This window comes from Panthera onca, chromosome D4 (assembly GCF_046562875.1).
Source record: "Panthera onca isolate mPanOnc1 chromosome D4, mPanOnc1 haplotype 2, whole genome shotgun sequence".
Taxonomy (NCBI): Eukaryota; Metazoa; Chordata; class Mammalia; order Carnivora; family Felidae; genus Panthera; species Panthera onca.
This window is the reverse complement of record NC_138351.1, coordinates 8,760,526-8,782,047: the sequence shown is the minus strand read 5'-3', so window position 1 is coordinate 8,782,047 and position 21,522 is coordinate 8,760,526. Positions and strand designations below refer to the sequence as shown.

At 40.4% G+C, this 21,522-nt stretch overlaps 1 protein-coding gene across 7 annotated transcripts in view; it reads right to left on the bottom strand.

The window, feature by feature from the left end:
• Nucleotides 1-21,248, bottom strand: part of RFX3 (regulatory factor X3) — a 286,452-nt gene extending 265,204 nt beyond the window's left edge. For 2 of the 7 annotated variants that reach the window (XM_078436058.2, XM_078436061.2), the window contains exons 1-2: nucleotides 20,980-21,248; nucleotides 8,630-8,760 (exon numbers count right to left, since the gene is read on the bottom strand). In XM_078436058.2, the coding sequence (XP_078292184.1) occupies nucleotides 8,630-8,735 (106 nt within the window). In that variant the 5' untranslated portion in view covers nucleotides 8,736-8,760; nucleotides 20,980-21,248. Of the gene's footprint in view, nucleotides 1-8,629; nucleotides 8,761-20,599; nucleotides 20,948-20,979 lie in introns of those variants that run through there. The other 5 variants (XM_078436059.2, XM_078436064.2, XM_078436060.2 and 2 more) reach the window with 3 other exon arrangements.
• Between the last annotated feature and the right edge of the window lie 274 nt (nucleotides 21,249-21,522).

Below are 21,522 nucleotides of genomic sequence, written 5' to 3'. Positions count from 1 at the left end.
TTTGAAGTATTCCAATACAGCTACAATAGCCTCAAATACTGTCAAACTGTACATTTCATAATGGATGACAGGCACATAATGCTGAATATGTGACACTGAACTGAAATGGAAAATACGATTTTGACATCAGTACACTGAAAATCTCATTCTAAAAATATCAGTATGACAATCTATTTGTCAAAATAACAGAGTTCTAGACAACTTGATTCCATTAGTAACTTTTATTTATCTAAATAACCTCTCATTTATGTCTTTCTGCATATACCAAATTTTACAAATAAATTCAATTCATAAATCCATGATTAAAGGTGACTAGATAATGGCAGAACACGCTGCTACACAAACGTGACATTGTGGTTTCACATCTGGGACACTGAAGAGCATTTGATCACAGAAGCCGTCATCCGCAGATTCTCTCTCCGGTTTAAATTACCCACACAGGCAAACCGAGAGTGTAACCAACAAAACTGCCATCTAGCTAATTCTAATTCCATTTGCCCATTAATTGTGATTGTTTTCTTTTTTTAATATTTCACGTATCGATTCTTTCCAAATTTTTAGGACACATTTTGTTACGAGCGTTTCAGAAGGCTCCCACTTGGAAGCAGGGAGGGTGGGCCTGAACGTTTTAATATCCGCTCCCTCCGCAAGAGAAACACTAAACCAAACTCAAAGTAGTTTTTGAAAGAGTCTCTTACTCTGTGTGTTTCCTTCTAGAAAACAAGGTTCAGTCAAATATATCTCAAAGTAAACTATAAGTAAAAAGGCTATATATTCAGGGCAAAGCATGTAAAATAATAAAAGGCAAAAAAGGGAAAGGCAGAAAGAAAAGGACCGTGTAAGGGCAAATATAAGCAACTAGGACTCTTCAGTAGAGAAGACAGGCTAGCATCAATTAGGGTGTCAATATTATAAATCTATAAAGCCACACTTGAAGAGATACACAAGATCTACTTCTGTCAGATTTTACTCAAATGTCACCTTCTCTATCAGGTCTTCCTAATTCCTATTTGAAATTGCAACCCCTCATCACCCATCCTATGACCCCTCTTCCTTTCTTTCTGTTTCTCCAGAGCATTTGCAACCATCTATTATAAAACTCATTCATGTTGCCAAACCCCCATCCCCAGTTCTGTGAATGCAAGCCCCCCAAGGGCGGGGACCTGACCAGTTTTGTGCACTGCTATCTCCTCCACACGGTGGGTGCCAATATTTGGTCAAGAAATAAGCAGATGAATACACAAACTGAAAATGAGCTTGTCCACTGGAACGGATTCTAAAACTGAACGGAGCCCCTGGAGTCTAAAAAGAGGGTCTCATCAACTCGAGACGGTAGTCAATGAAAACACACAGGTTAAGAGGAGAGCTGAGCTGGAGGGACCTATAGATGACAGTTCATATTTAAAAACAAAGCTTTTCCAGGGGAAAGTCTCTGCAGTAGACATCAAAGCAAATAACCCTACCTTACAACAGTGCCACCCTCAGTGGAATATCAAACGCAAACACAGACCTAACCATCGTAATAATTCTACCCTGATGCCACCAGCTGCTTTGGGATAAGCTCGGAACTCCTGTCCCTCTACACTTTTGACATCCCAAAAGGAACAGTGACAATCGGTAGCAAAAGGTGAAACTCAAGAGTTTGGGGTATTCGAAGCAGCCCCCCCAAAAGCAAAGTTCTCACAATGCCCCCCACATTTCTCCCATAACAAGCAGCATTAGGAATTCCCATACCCTGCCACAACCAGAAAATAGGAAAAAGGTACTGGATCCTAACAAGTCACTTACCAACTTTTGAAACTAAGAAATTAGTCTTATTAGACACTAAGGAAAATCCCAGGCAAGCCTAAAATTTCATGCACACACCCATACATAGGTATGTAAATGCACACACACACACACACACAGATATGAAATTCGTGTATACCTACAGAGTTACTTCACAAAATGTCATTTGGAACGGTGAGAGGAAAAGAAACCTAAGGCCAGCCCAAAACTACCATATGATGCTGTATATGAAGAAATATACAAAATTGATGAATTTATGACATTAAGTCCAGTTTTTAAAAATAGGAAGTAAACAAAGGTGCCTGGGTGGCTCAGTCGGTTGGGCGTCCAACTCTTGATTTCAGTTCATGATCTTGTTGTTTGGGAGACCGAGCCCGGCATCGGCTGATGCTCCAGGCTGACCGTGCGAAGCCTGTTTGCGATTCTCTCCAGCCCCCCACCCTCTGCCCCTCTTTCTCTCTCAAAATAAATACACTTTTTAAAAAAATACTACGAAGTAAATCCATTTGGAATAAAAAACTGCATTGCTCTAATGGTCATTATAAAATCAAGGTTAGATAAAATCATAAAATGGTTAAATGTTTTGGGTTTTTTTTAGTTTATTTATTAGTTTTGAGGGAGACAGAGTGCAAGTGGGAAAGGGGAAGAGAGAGAGGGAAAATCCCAAGCAGGCTCCACACCGTCAGCACAGATGCAGAACTCAAACTCAAGAAACTGTGAGATCATGACCTGAGCGGAAATCACGAGTCTGCCATTTAACCGACTGAGCCACCCAGGTGCCCCATTAAATCTGTTTTCTATAATTTGATTAGAGATGAAGAAAATCTGAGATTTAGTAATTACTCATCGATTACTTCTACTAGGAAAAGACACTGGGTTTTGTGCTGAGTTAAAGAAACCATTGTGCCATCTTCTGCCCTCAGGAAGCTTATCAACAATTTGGAAAGATCCAATGTTTACAAAAATCTAAATCACAATTCCCAATCAGTGCCAGGGTTGGTAAGACCTTCATCAGAAGTGAACTCATCAAGTTAGGAACCACTCTAATTTAGGAAAGATGAATTTAACTAGGGTGGGAAACATATCCTAAGTACACTAAAGCATGAGAACTGTGGAGAAGAGAAAGGACAGGGCAGAATTCAAGTGACCCTAGGGGAGTAACAGCAATCGCCATGGACTCAGCACTGAAATGTCAGACACAGTGCTGTTTGCCTGTGTCCTGCGATGTGATCTTTGAAACGATCTTTTAAGGTCGATTATATTAGCCCTATTTCACAGAGTTCAAGTAATCTGCCTAAGGGTAAACTAATAATCAGTAGCAGAGCTGAAATTCAAACCCAGGACTGTTCATTCTGAAGTCAGGCTCTTACCCAATCACACACCACCATACGCCAGGCTGGCCAGAAAAGAGAATCTACAGGGCAGGTGGTGAAATACAAACTTGAAAATGTACACTAGACTGTAAGCTTCTCCTCGCAGCACTATGGTAGTTTCACAGCACTCAATACATATTTCTTACATGATTTTGATGGGGAGGCAATGAGGAACCCTAAAAGATGCTGAAGAAGCCTAAAACTCTGGGCTATTTGAAAACATCCAAAGTACCTTCTTTTTAGAGGATTTTATTAATCCATATTTAGAAACACTTTAAGTAAAATTTTAACCAGATTGTAATTTCATAAGATACTAGAATATATTCCATGTTTTAGATTCTTCCTCTTTACATCCAACAAATACAGCAGCCTAGTATTTAGTTACTACAGTAACTGAATCTCTGTATTCAAATCTCAGTTGAAGACTTCCCAGGATCTAGCTAGCGCTCTCTCTCTTAATATGAATTACACTCTTAATACTTGTATTTTTCGTTCCAGACAGTAGGTTCACTGGCAGATCAGGAATATAGTTAACTCTAAAAGGAAATGATTTGAATCTCCCCCAGCCCCTCCCAAAAAACAAAACAAACAAACAAACAAACAAAAAAACCCTTTTCTTCATTTAACAGAAAGAAAATTCAGTTTAATGCACTGTATTCTCAGTCTCTCAATTCAGATGAAACAATAGCATTAGATTTTTAAAAACTCCTAAAGACAAAGAATGAGGAACTTCTAGGCAAAACTGCAAGAGCTAACTAATATTTCATCATACCTTTGTTTATCGTACCTCCGTTTTTATTGAAGGTGAAGATAAATCCAAAGGGAACAGTTTTACAAGAAAGGTCTGTCCATGGGGACTTACCTTGTTAAGAGCAAATGACAAATGGTTTTCCCCTATAGGAAACCTACTCCTGTTTTATATAAATGTATCCTTTCAGCTCTGGTACCACAAATGAGACTGGTAAGAGCATCAGATTACTGCTAGAAAGTTCATTTATTTGCTATTTTCTTGGTCTGTCTTCGATGGGTTGTTTCAAATAACCAATAGGGTTGATGCTCAAAGTGGGCACCTTTCTCACAAAACAGGATACCAAAACTAAGTGTGACCTCACAGATGTACTTACATAACACACACACACACACACACACACACACACACACACACACACGACAAAATCTTGGTAATTACTTATTCCTGCCAGTCTCCTACTATTAATCAGTAAACAGCATATCCTTCCAAAAATCCAGATTAAGAAAACAAGAAGTCATACAATAGCATGGCTGCTGGGGCTGCCTCTGGTTGCTATGGAACACCGGGCAGGCCCCTGGCTCATTCCGCCGGCTCTCTGAGCGCTGCAACACCTTTAACGCCCAGCCTGGGCAAGTCTCAGCTTGTACCACCGACATCAGCGGCCAGCATTTTACTTTTGTCCTGGAAGAATGACCTACAGGAAACACTGTTTCAGTTTTTAAAATTAATACTCCACCGGATTTTTACAACAATCTTTAGAATGATTAAAATCACTCTTACCCTCAAAACAGTAAAGAAGTGTGTGCCCAGTGGGAGAATTATTTACATGAATACATTGATTACGACACAGGTCACTAACATGCAGCAACCAGCAAGGAGAAATACAACGATAGGGATAAAAATATAACATTCCTTTAAAAAAAAAATCTAGCAAATATATTTCCCCTTAATATATAGCCTACTTGTGATTTGGGAAAATATTGAAAAATTTTATTTCTATGTCGTTCTAAAACAAAGCAATTAAGGAATGGCCAGTATGCCAAAACCTACAGCTGGAAATAATAAAAAATTAAGACATTTACTCAAACCTTACACAATTTTAAAACTTTAATGCTTTTTCTAGAAAAAAAATAAAATAAGGGGGGTGGGGGGTGGGCAGAGGAGGGGATTGGCCTAAATAACCTCCAAAATCTGTTCCAGCTTAAAAGTTCGGATTCTAAAATAAAACATCCTAATTATGTCTCCACTGGAATTCCACATATTTGTGCCATTTGGAAGCATGTGTAACTCCAGTGACAGACTTTGTCACCTCTTTAATCTCTCCCGGAGCAGCCTGGATGCCCCTCTGGGTCAGCTGTGCAGAGACAGACGAAGAAAGGGGGCTGAAGAGGAAGACAGTAGAGCAGTTAAACAGAAACAGGTAGAGAGGCTGGAGGTGAGGCCCTGAGGGACGAAGGCACTTATCCTAGGGGGTCTGAGGTTCCAGCTCCAGACCCAAAGGCCTAGCGGCTCCACAAAAACAGGGTCGGGTTCTGAAATACCAATTCCTGAATGAAGCTCTTCTTTGGTGTTCTTCCAAATTAGAATATTAAGTTGTCTGCTAATGGGGAGTTATTCCCATGCAGAGTAAGCGGACCAAGATTACACTTTTCACATTGGAAATGGCTTGTTTCTAAATGACGTCATGTGACATAAATGGAACGGGAGTCAATTTTTTTTAACCTTTCAACACTAGAATTCAATTACCAGTGCTTTTATTGACACTGTATTGAATGTAAAATAATAAAAACCACAGAAAACATTATTACAAATAATGTTTACACTGATGTTGCATTAAGTTCATAATAAAATCCTCTATAAATATTAATGAAATTAACACGTATTCCATCATCTTTTGTTTTGCAGGGTTACATTTATGTTTTGTTCAAACACTGGCTAATTAAGCTTTATAGTGGCATTCTCTTGTATACGTCACATCTTCTATCTGCTTTTGGAAAGCTTAAGTATGTGAGAATCTGATAATTTAGATGTTACTAGGACCTATAACTTAGATATTTCCTAATGCCAGAAGGAATTAACTACAACCCTTGGAGAAAAGAAATGGTATTTTAGCTATGGGATCAGATCGTTTAATTAGTGTATCACTTTACCACTCTGTCTGGCTAGCAGTAACCCCGTAGCAGAAATATTTTAAAAGACTGCCAAAATATTTTATGAAGTCATATACATTTCTATGGAACCTTCTGGATCAGAGAGAAGTTTAGCAATTAAAGTTACATAACCAAAAAATGCAGGCGTTATTTAATGTAATGAATTCACTCCTTCGTGCCTTATTCATCTAATTAAACAACAAGAAAACTCAGCTTTCAAGTAACGAGATTTAGGTCTACATTTTGTGCTGTTTATTAAAATGTCATTAATCATTGTTTGTTATACATATTAGTCTGCTCATTACAGAATAATTTCCAACATGAATAATGGATTTTTTTTTTTTTGGCTATAGACTCTAGCACTGGAAAATATGCTTCTTTCACACCTGACTTCAGTCAACATTAACCTGCTGTGACTGATGTCCTAAGTTATCAGGACATCCACTGTCACCAATGGATGGCTCTCTCTTTGTAGATAGGCCATTACGTCCCACAACCGAGCAGCTAACTCTAAAGGGAGTATCTTAGTGGTTGGTCTCTTCTCTTGGCAACTTACAAAGTGGCTTGTCACAGTTCATCCAATCTGCCTACACACAAGTCAAAAGAGTGATGTACAAAAGACAAACACCGTTGCACCTCTGAGGGGTGTGTCTCACACAGCTGTCTTCCTGTGTCCTGCAAACATGAGCTGCTGTCCTTGGGCTTGCCGCCTTTATAACGACAGGTCAAATTTCAAGTAGGAGAGCCTGGAATTACTAAGCAAAACACCTGACAAATAACTGAGAACAAACTTCCTGATTTAGAAATGCTGTGCTGAGAAAAAAATAACAGGAAGATTGATGAAGATCAATCACTCTTAAATATTTTGTCTTCAACATAATGTAAGCATCTTTTCAAGCCTACATTGAGTCTTGGTTAACAAATTTAATTTTTTTCAGAGAAACACAGAATAAAGAGGGGTTCAAGTTTATTTCAATAAACAAATATTTCAAATGGTATAGCTTTAAGAACAATAGACGGTACTAATCATTAAATATGTGTGATGAGCACAGGGGGTTCATTATGCTTTTCTCTCTACTTCAGTATGTTTTAAAAATCCCAAAATAAGAAAGTTTTAATTATATATACATTTATGGTGTACAGTTTTCCACTACCTATTGGCTTCCCAAATGGAAAGTGCTTTAGATATCAGATATGCTAATGAAATCCCAGCTGAATATATTCATTTTGGATGTTTCACATATAACTTCATAATAATAAAATAATCATGAGGAAATGGACACATCTCAACTTCATGCTTTTCTATATACAACATGAAGTAAAAGTACAACCCCAAGCAGTAACAAAGGTCCCACAGACTCACGGTAAATATTTTCATCAAAATATTATACTTTCAACAAAGTACAAGCGTCTCCTATTAGTTAAAATCACAATAAGGCAAAAACAATGACTGTTCCTCCAGCCAATTATGTCACCATTCATACTTTGATTTATCCACTTTATCTTTTTTTTTTTTTTTTTTTTTTTTTTTATTTATTTTTGGGACAGAGAGAGACAGAGCATGAACGGGGGAGGGGCAGAGAGAGAGGGAGACACAGAATCGGAAACAGGCTCCAGGCTCCAAGCCATCAGCCCAGAGCCTGACGCGGGGCTCGAACTCACGGACCGCGAGATCGTGACCTGGCTGAAGTTGGACGCTTAACCGACTGCGCCACCCAGGCGCCCCTTATCCACTTTATCTTAATCTCTCTTCTACAAGTCTCCACTAATTTCATCTAACTGCATTTTCAGTAACTTCTTCTACCTTTCCTTTTTTGTGCTTCAAGATCCCCAAATATCAGCTCTTGTCATCTTTGTAGACTTCCACAATTTCAAACATGAAAAAATATGTTCACATAGCTGGGAATATGTCATTTTGGTCTAATACTTTATTTCTCTCTCTTCTTTCAAAATGCTCCCTAAGGGGCGCCTGGGTGGCTCAGTCGGTTAAGCGTCCGACTTCAGCTCAGGTCATGATGTCGCGGTCCATGAGTTCGAGCCCGCATCGGGCTCTGTGCTAACCGCTCAAAGCCTGGAGCCTGTTTCAGATTCTGTGTCTCCCTCTCTCTCTGACCCTCCCCCGTTCATGCTCTGTCTCTCTCTGTCTCAAAAATAAATAAACATTAAAAAAAAAAATTTTTAAAAATGCTCCCTAAAACCCAATGGAAATCTGAGTCTTCAGGATTCCTAAATTAACCAAAACAGTATTGGCCCTAAATACAAACTGATATTAAACTCTTGAATTCCTCACCCAAAAATAAAGCTAAAGGGCAACAGTGGAGAACTACAAGCTTACAGACAAACGTACCCAATTCTCTGAGGCCTCTCCTAGCATGTTTTTGAATCAAATATCAGAAATAATGTTAACAGCAGTGGTGGTAATATTGTTAGATATGCTGAATATGGCAGACGGGGTTTACACAGCCCTTAAAATGACCCTTCTTTTTCTCTACACCATACTAATCATTTAGTTCATACTCTACCTTTTCCAATTATATGATCCTGCCCCGATTTACCCTCATTCTTACCCCATTCCTTCAGATCAAGGTGTTGTTCTGGGCATTGGGTGTCATCTCTTGGCATTCTTTCTAAGGTTTGTAAACCAAAAGGTAAACTGGAACTTCCAAAGCTCATGTAAAATGCGTCACACAAGACTGCGCTGTGGGATTGGGAAATTCCAGACAGCAATGTGAATTAACAAAAATACAGTATAATAGAGAAAGCTATATTATCTAAAAAAGAAGCTTTTACTGCAAAGTTGATCAAGGGCAGCAGGACTGGAGGTGAGTGAAATTTCAGGATCGCTACAATGACCCTCTCTCACTTATACTCCGATAGACATCTCCGGTCTGTGTCACCCGTGTTTCTAGCAAAACTAATAAATGCCCAAGCAGGTCTCATGCAATCAAAATATTAAAATGCATCACCTTCCAATTTCAGAAACAAAATTCTACCTCACTTCCAAGCCATATGGCTCTCAAACCTATGCTGAAATAGAAATCCACATCTATTATAGAGCTCTACTCATTCAACATTATTTAAAAGGTTTTAAATTTCAAAACTCAGCAGACTTCTAAAAATAAAGGAACAGATCAAATGTTGATCCAGCCATATAATATCTTAATCTGCTATAATTGGAATGAATTACAATTTTTGTCTCTAACTATAATTAATTCAACTTCAGCATTCATGGCCTTTGTTAACTAAAGGTAGTCCCTACAAACCATCACATAATGTGAGGCACTATAAAAAGTTGTTTCCCAAATCACACAATGGTCATTCAAAGAACTTAAGTTAAATATTTCCCCCAATATTCCTTGCTTCGAGAAAACAGCAGTGGAGTGGTTCCAATACCATTACAAGATGCGTGCAATGCAAAAGCTAGTGGGCAATAGTCCTACTGATACAAGTTCCAAAATGCCAAACAAAACATACATAAAAATGACTTTCTAAAGTTCTACACACAAACACATATATGGACAAAACACAATATATAAGCTAAATTTCATTTTTCTTAACGTAGGTACGCCCCACGAACATAAAGTAACTTTATACACAAAATGTTTTTAAAACATTCTTTAGAACCATGCAATACGATCCTGACATAAAACAAAGAATCTAACTTTACGTGGTGTCAGTGTAGTGGGTTTTCACTGTGGCTCATCAAAATACACATTGTACATTTAAAATGATAAAGGTGGCATTAAGATCACTAATATAGTATCTCTTCGTGTGTTTTTTATTAATGACCTTTACACTGACACTTCATTAAAACTCATCTCCAAGACTGTCACCAGATATAATCAGATGCCAATCGGCGAAAGCCTGATGTGACAGATTATACTCTTTGGTTCTTTAAAATGTCAGCCTAAATAGGCACAAGGGGGAAAACCGAGCTTCTACTGCAAAAAATACTTTCAGGAAACAATCTACCCAAAGCAAAATGTAGAGAGGTAGATGTAAGGCATCATTTCCATTATCTGCCGCACAGACTAGATTTTGTCAATACTCCTTTCTTTTATTCCCACCTTTCTAAAAAGCTGTGCACAACCAAATCACAATACAGGCTCCGTAGAAGGATATCACTGCATATCCACTAATGTACTAAGGGATAGACATAGATAGATACAGTCAGTCTTTAGGAGGAAAGGATCACCGACAAACATAAATAAGACACCTATCCTCACAAAAGCACATATAGTCTGCACAATACTACAGCAGAAAAGGAAAGAGAACTGGAAGAAACACTGGATCGGCTGAGCCACCTCTGGCTGCCCCTGCCCACGCCTCCAATTCCCACCCTACCCCCACCAAAGGTTGACAGTTCAGGAAAAGTAACCGCACAGAGTACGCAATGCACAGGTGTTTAACAATGCAAACAGGATATGATTTGTAAATGTATCTCTTCTTCCTGCCTCTCTCCAGTATTCTCCCTCATCTACCTCCCCACAAATAAAGCAAGGAAGAGAGAAACCTTAGTGACAAGCAAGGACTTTCTAAAATGGTTTTGCAAAAAAAAAAAAAAATAAAATAAAATGGTTTTGCATATTAAAACAAACTATGCTGACTGAGACAAAACAGGGTCAGATACATGTTTAAGAATGATAGGGGCGCCCGGGTGGCTCAGTCAGTTGAGCATCTGACTTCGGCTCAGGTCGTGATCTCACGGCTCATGAGTTTGAGCCCTGCGTCGGGCTCTATGTTGACAGCTGGGAGCCTAGAGCCTGTTTCAGATTCTGTGTCTCCCTCTCTCTCTGCCCCTCCCCTGCTCACACTCTGTCTCTCTCAAAAATAAATAACCATTAAAAAAAAATTTAAAAAAGAATGATAGTTATTACATTTGAAATTACAAAATACTAAAAACCGCTGGAATCTGGATGCAGTTCACACACTTAACTAGGTTTCTATAAGTCAATAAAAATGATCATTCAAAAGTAGTCTTAAAAGCAACAATAATTACAATCTTTTAATCTCTCATACGCTTATCAGATTGGTAAAAGAGGGGACATCCAGCAGAACATAAGACTTATCTTGAACTCATGCAAAGAATGCTTCCTTCCACGCTCTGCAATGCTCTACAATCTTGAGTCTGGTTGCCACATTACCATTAAAGTAAAATGTTATGAAAATGCACACTTCTTGACCAAAAGACACAATATTTTTCCTGCCATCAAACCTGAATTTTTAAAAAATGGTTATGTAAACGTAAACAACATTCGGGGCAGGGAGGGGGAGCAGTAGGAGCACCAATGGAAAAGACAGAAAAGAATAGGAGCATGAGTGAGGGGGAAGGCCCCCCCTGAGCAGGGCCCCAAAGTAATCCAAAGGCACTCGCCCAGACTCCTTGACAGGACTTCAGTTCTTTTCAAAAGCAGCTGAATAGCATGAAGAGAAGAAAAAGTCAAGGCTATAATAACTGGGGAAGAAATGCTGAAAAATGAGATAAACAGAAATCTAAATTTTTATTTCTTTTGATGGGACAGCTCACATTATCCTCCCTCCCTTTTTCTCCCTCCGTCGAACTGCCTGTCCACAGACTTGGGAAATTATGTCCTGTTTTAAATATTTCATTGGTGAGCAACAGGCAGGAGCCCCAACTGTCAGACTCTTGTCTGGCACACACACACACAGAGGAGCCGGCTCGGCAGGAGCTCGGGCTGTGAGACTCAGCTAATTCCTATGTGGGTGAGGAAACCAGGGCACTTGGCCACCGCTCCCCACGGGGGCCACCGAAATGGTGGGACCTTCTGAGACTGGGTCAGCGGTGTGGCCGTCGTGCTAGACCCAGGCTCCGGATTTGCTTTCTCTGCTGTTCTCACCAAAAGAAAGAATGGGCAAGCACATGCTAGCCTTTCAGTCCATCGGGAAAGGAAGTATCAATTCCCGGCTCTATGTTATTGGTAACATTTCCCTTTGGTGCCAATCTCACCACGGAAGCACCGACTACTGCTCAGAGGGCTATAGGGATCACATAGGCCTACTGCTTCATTTTACAGATGGAGAAACTGAGACCCAGAGGGTTTACGTGACTAGCCTAAGGTCTGGCACTTAGTGGCAACCTGACTACCAGAACAGACCTTGCTTTCTCTTTAGCTTCCTTCGGCTGGCACTTTTGAGGGCTTTATTTCCCAGCCCCATCGCCCTCTCTTCTTTCTCCTTCCACATTCCTTCTCAGCAGATCTGTCTCCCATCACCAGCTAGTATGCCTTTACTTCCAGGCTAGCTGCCTCGCTCTTAGCTTTCCTGGGCTCAGCTCCGATTAGCCCTTACCCATTTCTGCCTCAACAGGAAGCATCAACATCCTCTGGTCGTCCCGACTGGGCAAAGCAAAGGCAATCGGTACTGAAAGGGCATTACAGCGTCTCTTAAGAGTCGTGAGAAAGAAGTTTCTAGGGATTAAGAGTCAGCAATGGACAGACATATGTGATGTGCAAACATAATCTTTTGGGGCTAGGCTAGACATTTAAACTAAAGTGATTAGCCAAGACGAGGAAGGGAGCCTCCCGGAGCAAAATCATGCTCAGGTTACATCATTAGTGCAACAAGGAGATGCATTTGTTCAAGAGGGCAATCAGACAGATAGAACTCGTAAGAAAATAATGACGGTATAACCTTGCCACCTAAGTCACGTTTCCTACCTTTTCCCCATAAGTTCCTTTTAAAATGTGTGTGAAATTCACTGGAAGAAAAGAAGCAGAGGAGATGGCTGAGCTGAGAGTCTGCTTATATCTATTAGCCTAATTATCTATAAAAAAGAATGGAAAGGGAGTCATATAATTAAACACTTAACAGGAATGGGGAGAGTGAGAACAGGTGAGACAAGGGAGGCAGGCAAAAACCCACTATTTATAAAAAGGCTTCAGGAAAAAAAAATGAGACGCAGTACTGAGTAAACTTTAACTGGGATGTATAACTCACATTTCCAGTTCAAGAAAGATCAGGACTATCTAGATCACTCTAAAACGAAACGAAAAAATCATTCTCAGTCAAAATGCTTAGAAAAAAAGATACATAGCAAATTACTAAATAGCAACTTCAGAGATAGTAGCCAACTAAAATGTTTCTTTAAACATCTCTAATCGCCAAAGAAAGGGAGCCAAAATGACATGTTTTCCTCTATAATTTCACATTACGTTTTACTGCATAACATTCCAAGGTTACTTTATAGCTCAAGATTAGGGCTGGCAAATTATTCCAAAATTACTTATTGCTATAGGTCCACAAGTGGTGACCTCACACATTTCTCTACCCTTAGTAAGAGAACAATTCCAAGCAGTGCATTATGAAATTATAGAATAATTCTTTGATGAACTCATCTTTATACAGCTATTTATTGCCATTATATATTAATGACAACATTTTATACAAAGTCTATAAATACAGTACAAAATGTTCTCAAATGAACTCATGTATAACACGTGCAAAACAAAATATAAATTGGGCAATGAAATGGACAATGGGAATCCTAAGAGTATATGAAATGCTGCATTATTAGTTCTCAGTCTGAGATCTCTGGACCAGGAGAGTTGTCCAAATGTAGGAAGGGGCGCCTGGGTGGCTCTGTCGGTCGAGCGTCCGACTTCAGCTCAGGTCATGATCTCACACGGTTTGTGTGTTCGAGCCCGGCATCAGGCTCACTGCTGTGAGCACAGAGCAAGATTAGGATCCTCTGTCCTCCCCCCCACCCCCGCCCATCCCCCACTTGCACATGCTCTCTCTCAAAAAATAAAGTAAAAACATTTTTAAAAATGTAGTAAAAGAATGCCATTGTTGTAAGGCTGCAGAGTTGAACTAAAATACAACTTTGGGCTAACATCCTACTAATTCAGTGTAATAACAAGACTGGTTATCAAAAAGTAATCCAAACCTGTGATCGATTTTTCTCTTTATTTTTAAAAGTAGGGGAGGAGAGAATAATTATTTAATCAGGGCAAAATCTTTCAAAATTTAGGGGCCACTGAAGTGATCAGGAACATATTAAAAGAATTCTTAGGTGGGAAAAAGATTTGAATGGGCATCTTCTCAGTATTCTCTAATAGTAAGAATCAACGCCTATTGATCATGTATTCTGTATCAAATACTGAGCAAAGCATCTTACAAGAATTATCTTTAATCTCCACAAAACCCCATAGGGCTGGTAAGGGGGATCCTGTTTTTCAGATGAGAAAACTGAGGCAAGTTAAGCTCAATAACTTGTCCAAGGCCTCACAGCTAATAAGATCATCTGAAATCTGACCCCAAAGCCTGTGTTCTTAACCAATTTACTCATCCCATCAATTTATTTTAAGAACAAAATACATACCAATTTGATACTCTAAATATATTTCAATTTTTTTTAACTGATTTGTTTTCATTAAGTGCATCCTATACTTTGATATGAAAAATAAAACTTCAAAAATAAAGGTTTTAAAACGTCATAAATATACTTTAAAAATCCTGGGGCGCCTGGGTGGCTTAGTCGGGTAAGCAACTGCAGCTCAGGTCATGACCTCATGGCTGGTGAGCTGGAGCCCCGCGGGGCTCTGTGCTGACAGTTCAGAGCCTGGAACCTGCTTCAGATTCTGTGTCTTCCCCTCTCTCTGCCCCACCCCCACTCACACTCTGTCTCTCTCTCTCTCTCTCAAAAATAAATAAACATTAAAAAAAAAATCTTAGCGGCAGAAACTAACTGGTAAACCGTCAAACCACACTGTAAAAGAAAAATGCCTAACCTATTTTAACAAAACTAGTATTTAAAAACAGTTGCTCTCAGGGCACCTGGGTGGTTCATTCGCTCAGGTCATGATCTCACTGTTCCTGGGTTCAAGCCCCAGCTCCCTGCTGACAGCGTTGCTTGGGATTCTCTCTCCCCCCTCTCTCTCTGCCCGTTCCCTGCTCTCGGGTGCACCATCAATCAGTTATTCTCTCTTGATGTTTCTGGTTCTTTGACATTCCAACACATGAAGTACTTACTACCTCTTATAAAGGTACTCTGAAACATATCACATTTTGCTGATTGTAGTTAAATGTGGGATAATAGTATAGATCAACCCATACATCTATTATCTGAACAGAAAAGCTTATATGATAGACCTTTCTAAGCTTACTTGAGAAAGACGCTGGCTACCCGTCTCCATGTTTGTCTTTTGGAGTATATACTGCTGACAGAGGAAAGTCAATGATGCTAGAAGGGCCCAAAGATTGGATTCTATAGTTCCCCTTAAAAATTCTCGCTACACTAGGGGCATCTGGGTGGCTCAGTCAGTGAAATGTCTGACTCCGGCTCAGGTCATGGTCTCGTGGTTCGTGAGTTCGAGCCCCACATCTGGCTCCGTGCTGACAGCTCAGAGCCTGGAGCCTGCTTCCGATTCTGTGTCTCCCCCTCTCTCTGCCCCTCCCCAGCTCACACTCTGTCTCTATCTCTCTCAAATATAAATATGCAACATTAAAAAAAAAAAAAAAAAAAAAACCTCACGCTAAACACAGAGAAAGCAATACCCAACCACTTCTAGTTTAGAAGTATATGGCACAGGGCAAGTCAGAAAATCTAAAAGTTCTTAGATAATAAAGCCAAATTAAATTTTCAAACAAGACTACTCCAATAGCATCAAGTGGGGGCTGAATTCTCCAGACAATTTTAATATTATTACTGTTCTTGATTCAATTAGTCCAACAACTATTACTACCACTCACATGTTTGAGGTAGTTTTTTTAAAAATCATACAATAAAAGCATAGCATTAATTATGCCATACAAAAATGTTTTAAGAATATACAATATGTAGGGGTGCCTAGGTGGCTCAGTCAGTGAAGCGTCCGACTTCGGCTCAGGTCATGATCTCACAGTTCATGGGTTTGAGACCCGTTGTCGGTCCCTGTGCTGACAGCTCAGAGCCTGGAGCCTGCTTTGGATTCTGTGTCTCGCTCTCTCTCTGCCCCTCCCTCACTCATGTTCTGTCTCTCTCAAAAATACATAAACATTAAAAAAATATATATATATACACATATATATATACACACACACAATACGTTGATGTGTGCCAACAATACCAAATCTACAGAGTCCAGAGCCATACTGCCCAAACAGTGTGATTCTCAAGTTAACCGAAATTTTTGAGACAGAGACAGATACACCTGCGTAGGAACAGGACCAATGTCCGTACCTAAAGGACTAATGCCGACATTCAAACTATGCCAAACCGATCAGTCTTGATATTTTATGTTGTGCTAATATATATTATCCTAGCCAAACAGAAAGAGGCTCTGATACAAAATTGCCAATTAACATAGTATATTAAATTTAAGCTCCATAGAAATAAGGCTATTAGATGCTTGAATGCATATATAATTAAAATTTTTTCTTTAAATAAAAGTTCTAATCAGTTCACATTTGTGGTGATGATAATCTCATTGCTGCAAACAGCATAGCACCCCCTGGTGCATCTGTTATAAGATGTATAAAATTACCACAAAAAAAGGGATAGAATCAAAGTAAAAATGAACCTTAGAAATCAATAGGTTGATACTCTTTTATTTACTCTGGTACATACTTTTAAACATTAATGCTTAAAAACAATTTGCATTTAAAAAGACCACTTAAAAATGTTATAGAAACAACTGGAAAATGTTTTCAATTAAAAAGATTTAAAATAATGAACAAACAAAATACTGGTTTCCAACATTTATCACTCATTAAAATAACGCTGTCAAAAAAAATTCTTTAAATATGACATCACAAAAGTTGTCATGTCAACCAAATTTCACTTTATTTAAATCAGCTTTGGCTTTTTGTTTCAGATAAACTTGACTGACGGGGTAAAATGTTCCAGAGTACTTTTTTCCGGATTCAAAGTGAATATCCGATTACTTTTAAGAATTTTTAAGTTGTTTTGTGAAAGGATTTACAACTTATACAGTGTGAAAATAGAATGATAATCAGAAATAAAAGTCATTTTAATTAAATTACGAATCTTAACTTGAATAGTTCAAAACTTTTACTTAAAAAAAAAAAAAACTTCCTAGGAAAATAATTAACTCCGAAAGTATATTTCACTAAGGACAAAGCAAAGGATGCCACCTGCTTCAGATAGCCCTTTGTGAACCACTACAAGTCCCAACACAATGCGCTAGAAATGAAAATGACACCTGTTTAAAGCAGCCATCTGTCCCTAACAAGCTGGATTTAGTCAAATCCACTTAATCTTGGATTTCTAAAATATGGGAACACTATGCACCTGTGAACAGAGAGGAACTTAAAATGTTCTGCCACGGCCACTGGGAATCTATACCAAACAGTTAAAGGCAAATGATTTCATTAGGGAAACTGAGTTGCGGGGGGGGGGGGGGGGGGGGGGGGGCGGCTTTGTTGTTGTTTTTGTTGTTGTTGTTTTTAAGTAACTGGAAGTGGAGCATTTTTGCCCAATGTTTAGTAGAAAAACAAACAACCAGCAGGCTCTTTATAATTTAAAGGTTTACTTCCTTGAAGACTCTTCACAATTTAAAAGCTTACTTCTGTGGTTATTGTTGTTTCTTGTAACATAGTCTCACTAAAGATGCCAAGAACAAAGTAACATTCCTATAAGCCCAGTCAGGGGAAAAAAAAAAAAATGTAACTCTTCTCACACACTATGCTATATACCTCCTTTTAAACACTCACACACACACACACACACACACACACATTCCATCTACCAATTTCTTCAGTTGGAAGCTTAGAGAAAATCACTCACATCAACTTCCTCAAGAATAAAACATGTTACCAAAAGTAACATATCATCATTTAAATACATTGAATCTATCTTGACTAACAGTTCATTCATTTTCTGTTAATTTTTTAATGGGAAAAAGTTTACCATATTGAACTTGTTTAGGGTAAAAAATACCTGTTTAGTGTTAAAGGATGTTAAATGAATAAATTATAAACCCTGTGAGTCCCTGAGTACAAGACTACCTGAATACTAGAGAAACAATGTATTATTTTTTTAAATTGGGCATAACTAGCTCATCTAATGAAAATACTGTGGAATGATGCACTTTACAAGTGCATTTTAGCTTAGGATATTATGCGTGTAAATGTACTACATAAATATGCCCACACCATTTAATGCAACTTATAGGCAAAACAATCAAAAAGATGTAGAGAGGCATTATGACGCACAATGGATCACAGATATTTAGCTACCGGAAACAAGTTACAATTAAGACCTATTTTAACACTTTTAGTTTTATAGCATGGTCACTTCCACAGATTTTAGTCTAAAAAACTGAGAACATAGGAGAATGCCAATACGTACTATAGTACTTCCAAGGAAAACCAGCACAGAGAGAAGAAACTAAATGCTAAGTATTCATCCTTGTGTTAAACTTTTAAAATTTATCCCTATGTTAGTACTTCTGGCGACAATTTACTCAATCCATATGAATAATGCTGACATACTTGAGCTCAAAGCATCTCTAACAGCAACTTTTATACCACCTAAGTGCTTTTAAAAGCAGGTAATAGAATTCAATTTAAGTTCTGCTCTCAAATCAACTTGTAAATGGAAAATCTCAATTAGAGAAAACTTGAGACGGCTGTAACAAGTGAAATGCCTCGAACAAGTTCTTGGACATTGCAAATAAAAATATTAAACCGTAATATTATAGCATATAATCAACTTGGCTGAAAACCTATTATGTAAATGGCATAAAGTCTGAAACCGTCTCAAGACAGCAAAACTCCTATTAACTTTGGAGAGAGTTTATGGGACCCAGGAGCTTCACCACCCAAAAGTGTTCAGCCATTTGACACTCATCTGAACAGAAAACAAAAACAAAAACAAATTAGTATTAGAAATTTGCATGGAACCCAGGTTGGGGAATAAATATAAAGAGATTGGAGCGCTCTGAGAAAGACTTCTTCACAAGGAAATGAATTCAAAGAGTTTGTTTCTTTTTTTTTTTTTTTTAACCCCAACTCCCACTTTACAAAATATTAGCCTTAATGGCGTTACAATTACCCAACCTGGTCATTGACAATCTCGAGAATAATTAACACTGTCACATTATTCACAGGCTGCTCTGTTAGGTAAATCAATATGCATTTGCTGTGAGAAAGAAGACTGTTTAAACACGTTATTTTAAAATTCCAAATTAGAAACTTCAATATGTGCAAACAGAACAGTACATTATACGTCGTACCTGTTTTAGCCCACGTTCATTATGAAACCCTTTACCCAATAACCTCCCAATTAAACGTGAGGCTGAAAAATGAGCAAATTTACAGGATCTGTAACACTGGGCTCCCTCTAACCAAGAGCCTACTACTTGAGGATTAGTAAGTATTCAAAGCTACAGAAGGGGAAAAGATAGATTTTTTTTTTTTTAGAAGAAAGACTTAAAAAGGAAAAAGTTGTCTCTCGTCAGCAGGTTCCAAGTCACTGTCCAAAGAAAACCAAAAGAGTAAACAAAAAAGGGTATGTTAAGTACACACATGCCTAGATCTTAACAACCACAAAGAGAGTGAAATATACACACGTTTCAAGTTGAGAAGCTTCATACATTCTTTATGAACAACTTGACTTCAATTTCAACTCTCAAAGGAAAAGGAACAGAGAAGATGAAGAAGGGGTAAAAAAAAAAAAAGAAAGAAAAGAAAAACTCTTTAAAGTACTACAACTGTCACAAATAACACCGCAAACTGAGTTCTCACAAGGCTTCCTTCTGTCCTTTCCCTATTTATCACACCCCAAGTCTCCTAACCACAATGAAAATTGTCAGCACTCTCCACTGCGGGGAGGGAGGTGCATCGAAGTGAAATGGAGCCTCACGACCACCCCTCCCACCCCCACAGGAAGGATAAAGCACTGTCAATAACTACTAACCCAAGTACCACAGATGCCCTGCATCTGGTTTAAATCACAAGCGCGCGCGCACACGCGCACACACGCACAGACACACACACACACACACACACACACATACACACACACACCAAAAAAGAAAGAGAGCGGGGAGAGACTTGTTTTAAAAATCTCTTTTCCAGGGCAGCAAAGAGCCCAGCGAAGAGGCCCCTGGTTTCAATGTGTGTGCAAAGGGTCGGGGGGGGGGGGGGGGGGGCGGATAGGAGGAGAAGCGGGGGGGGGGGGCGGGGGGGGAGGGAAGAGTGCTGAATGGATATTAAGACTGTTTGCAGCACAAAGAAAACACAGTTTTAAAAAGAAAAGAAACAAGAAACAAGAAACCGTGCGGCTGATGACGGCCCAAGGAGAGCAGCCCATTTTAGCACAAGGCAAAGAGGGGCAACGAACGGAGGGAAGGGGCGGTGGGAAAAGTTCACCGTCGTACGAGGGTAAAAACAACGAAAGCCGTAAACCAGGCCCCGCAAGTGAACAACAACAACAACAACAAAACACCACCTCTGGGGTCCCCCCCCGGCACGCTGCTGCCTATTTCGGTTTTGAGATCAGCAGGAGACGAGCAGCTCGGGGGAAAGCAGGAAAAAAATCAGAGAAAGAAAGCCAGCCAGCCTCCTCGCTTCACCTGACCCTCCTGCTCCGAGCCGGACCTAGGGGAGAGCGCCGCCGTCCGCGCCGGGGACCCGGGGCTCCCGCTCCCGCCCGGCTCCGCAGCCCCCGGCGCTCCCGCTCCATCCCTGACGCGCGGCCGCCGAGGGCCGGGGCGGCGCGGCGCCCACACCCCCGAGCCAGCCGCCGCGCGCTCGGTCCATTGTAAACACGCCGGGGCGCCGAGCCCCTCGGCGGCGGCGGCGCCGCAGCGGCAGCCCCCGGTGTCAGGAGTGAGACCCCCGCACAGCCACACTCGGCTCGCGCGCACGGACACACACACACGCGCGCACGGACACACGCGTTCACACGCAGCCACACGCTCCCACACACATGTACAGACCGAAGAATATTCACCTTGGCTGTGGATTATTGTGGTGTTGTTGGTGGGTGATGGAGATGGTGGTGGTGGGGAGGAGGAGGAGGAAGAGGAGGAGGAGGAGGAGAGGAGTAGTTGTTGTTGATGGGTAACAGTCGCCAGGACTACGGTGACTATGGCGCTTGATTCACAAGGCAACGGTTGCTATAACTCACAAAAGAGAGAGAGAGGGAGAGAGAGAGAGGGAGCGAGAGGGAGAGGGAGACACTCGCACGGGGAGGGGCGGGGAGGGAAGAGGGGAGGAGGCGGGCCCGGCGAGCCGCCGGAAGGGGCGGGCTCAGCACCGTGACGGACAGCCCCGACCCCGGGCCGCTGTTGGGAGGGGCGGAGGGAGGAGTGCGAGGCGGGGTTCCGAGCCAGGGCCCCGAAGAGCTGCGCTTAGCTTTGGCAGGGGCTGAGGTCACCCCACGGTCCTCTCGGAGGTGCGCTCGCTACACGCGCCGACGAGGCAGCGGCGGGGGGGGGGGGGGGGGACTTCAGGGGCGTGGTGGTGCGAGGGGTACTTTCTGTGTGACGAAGGC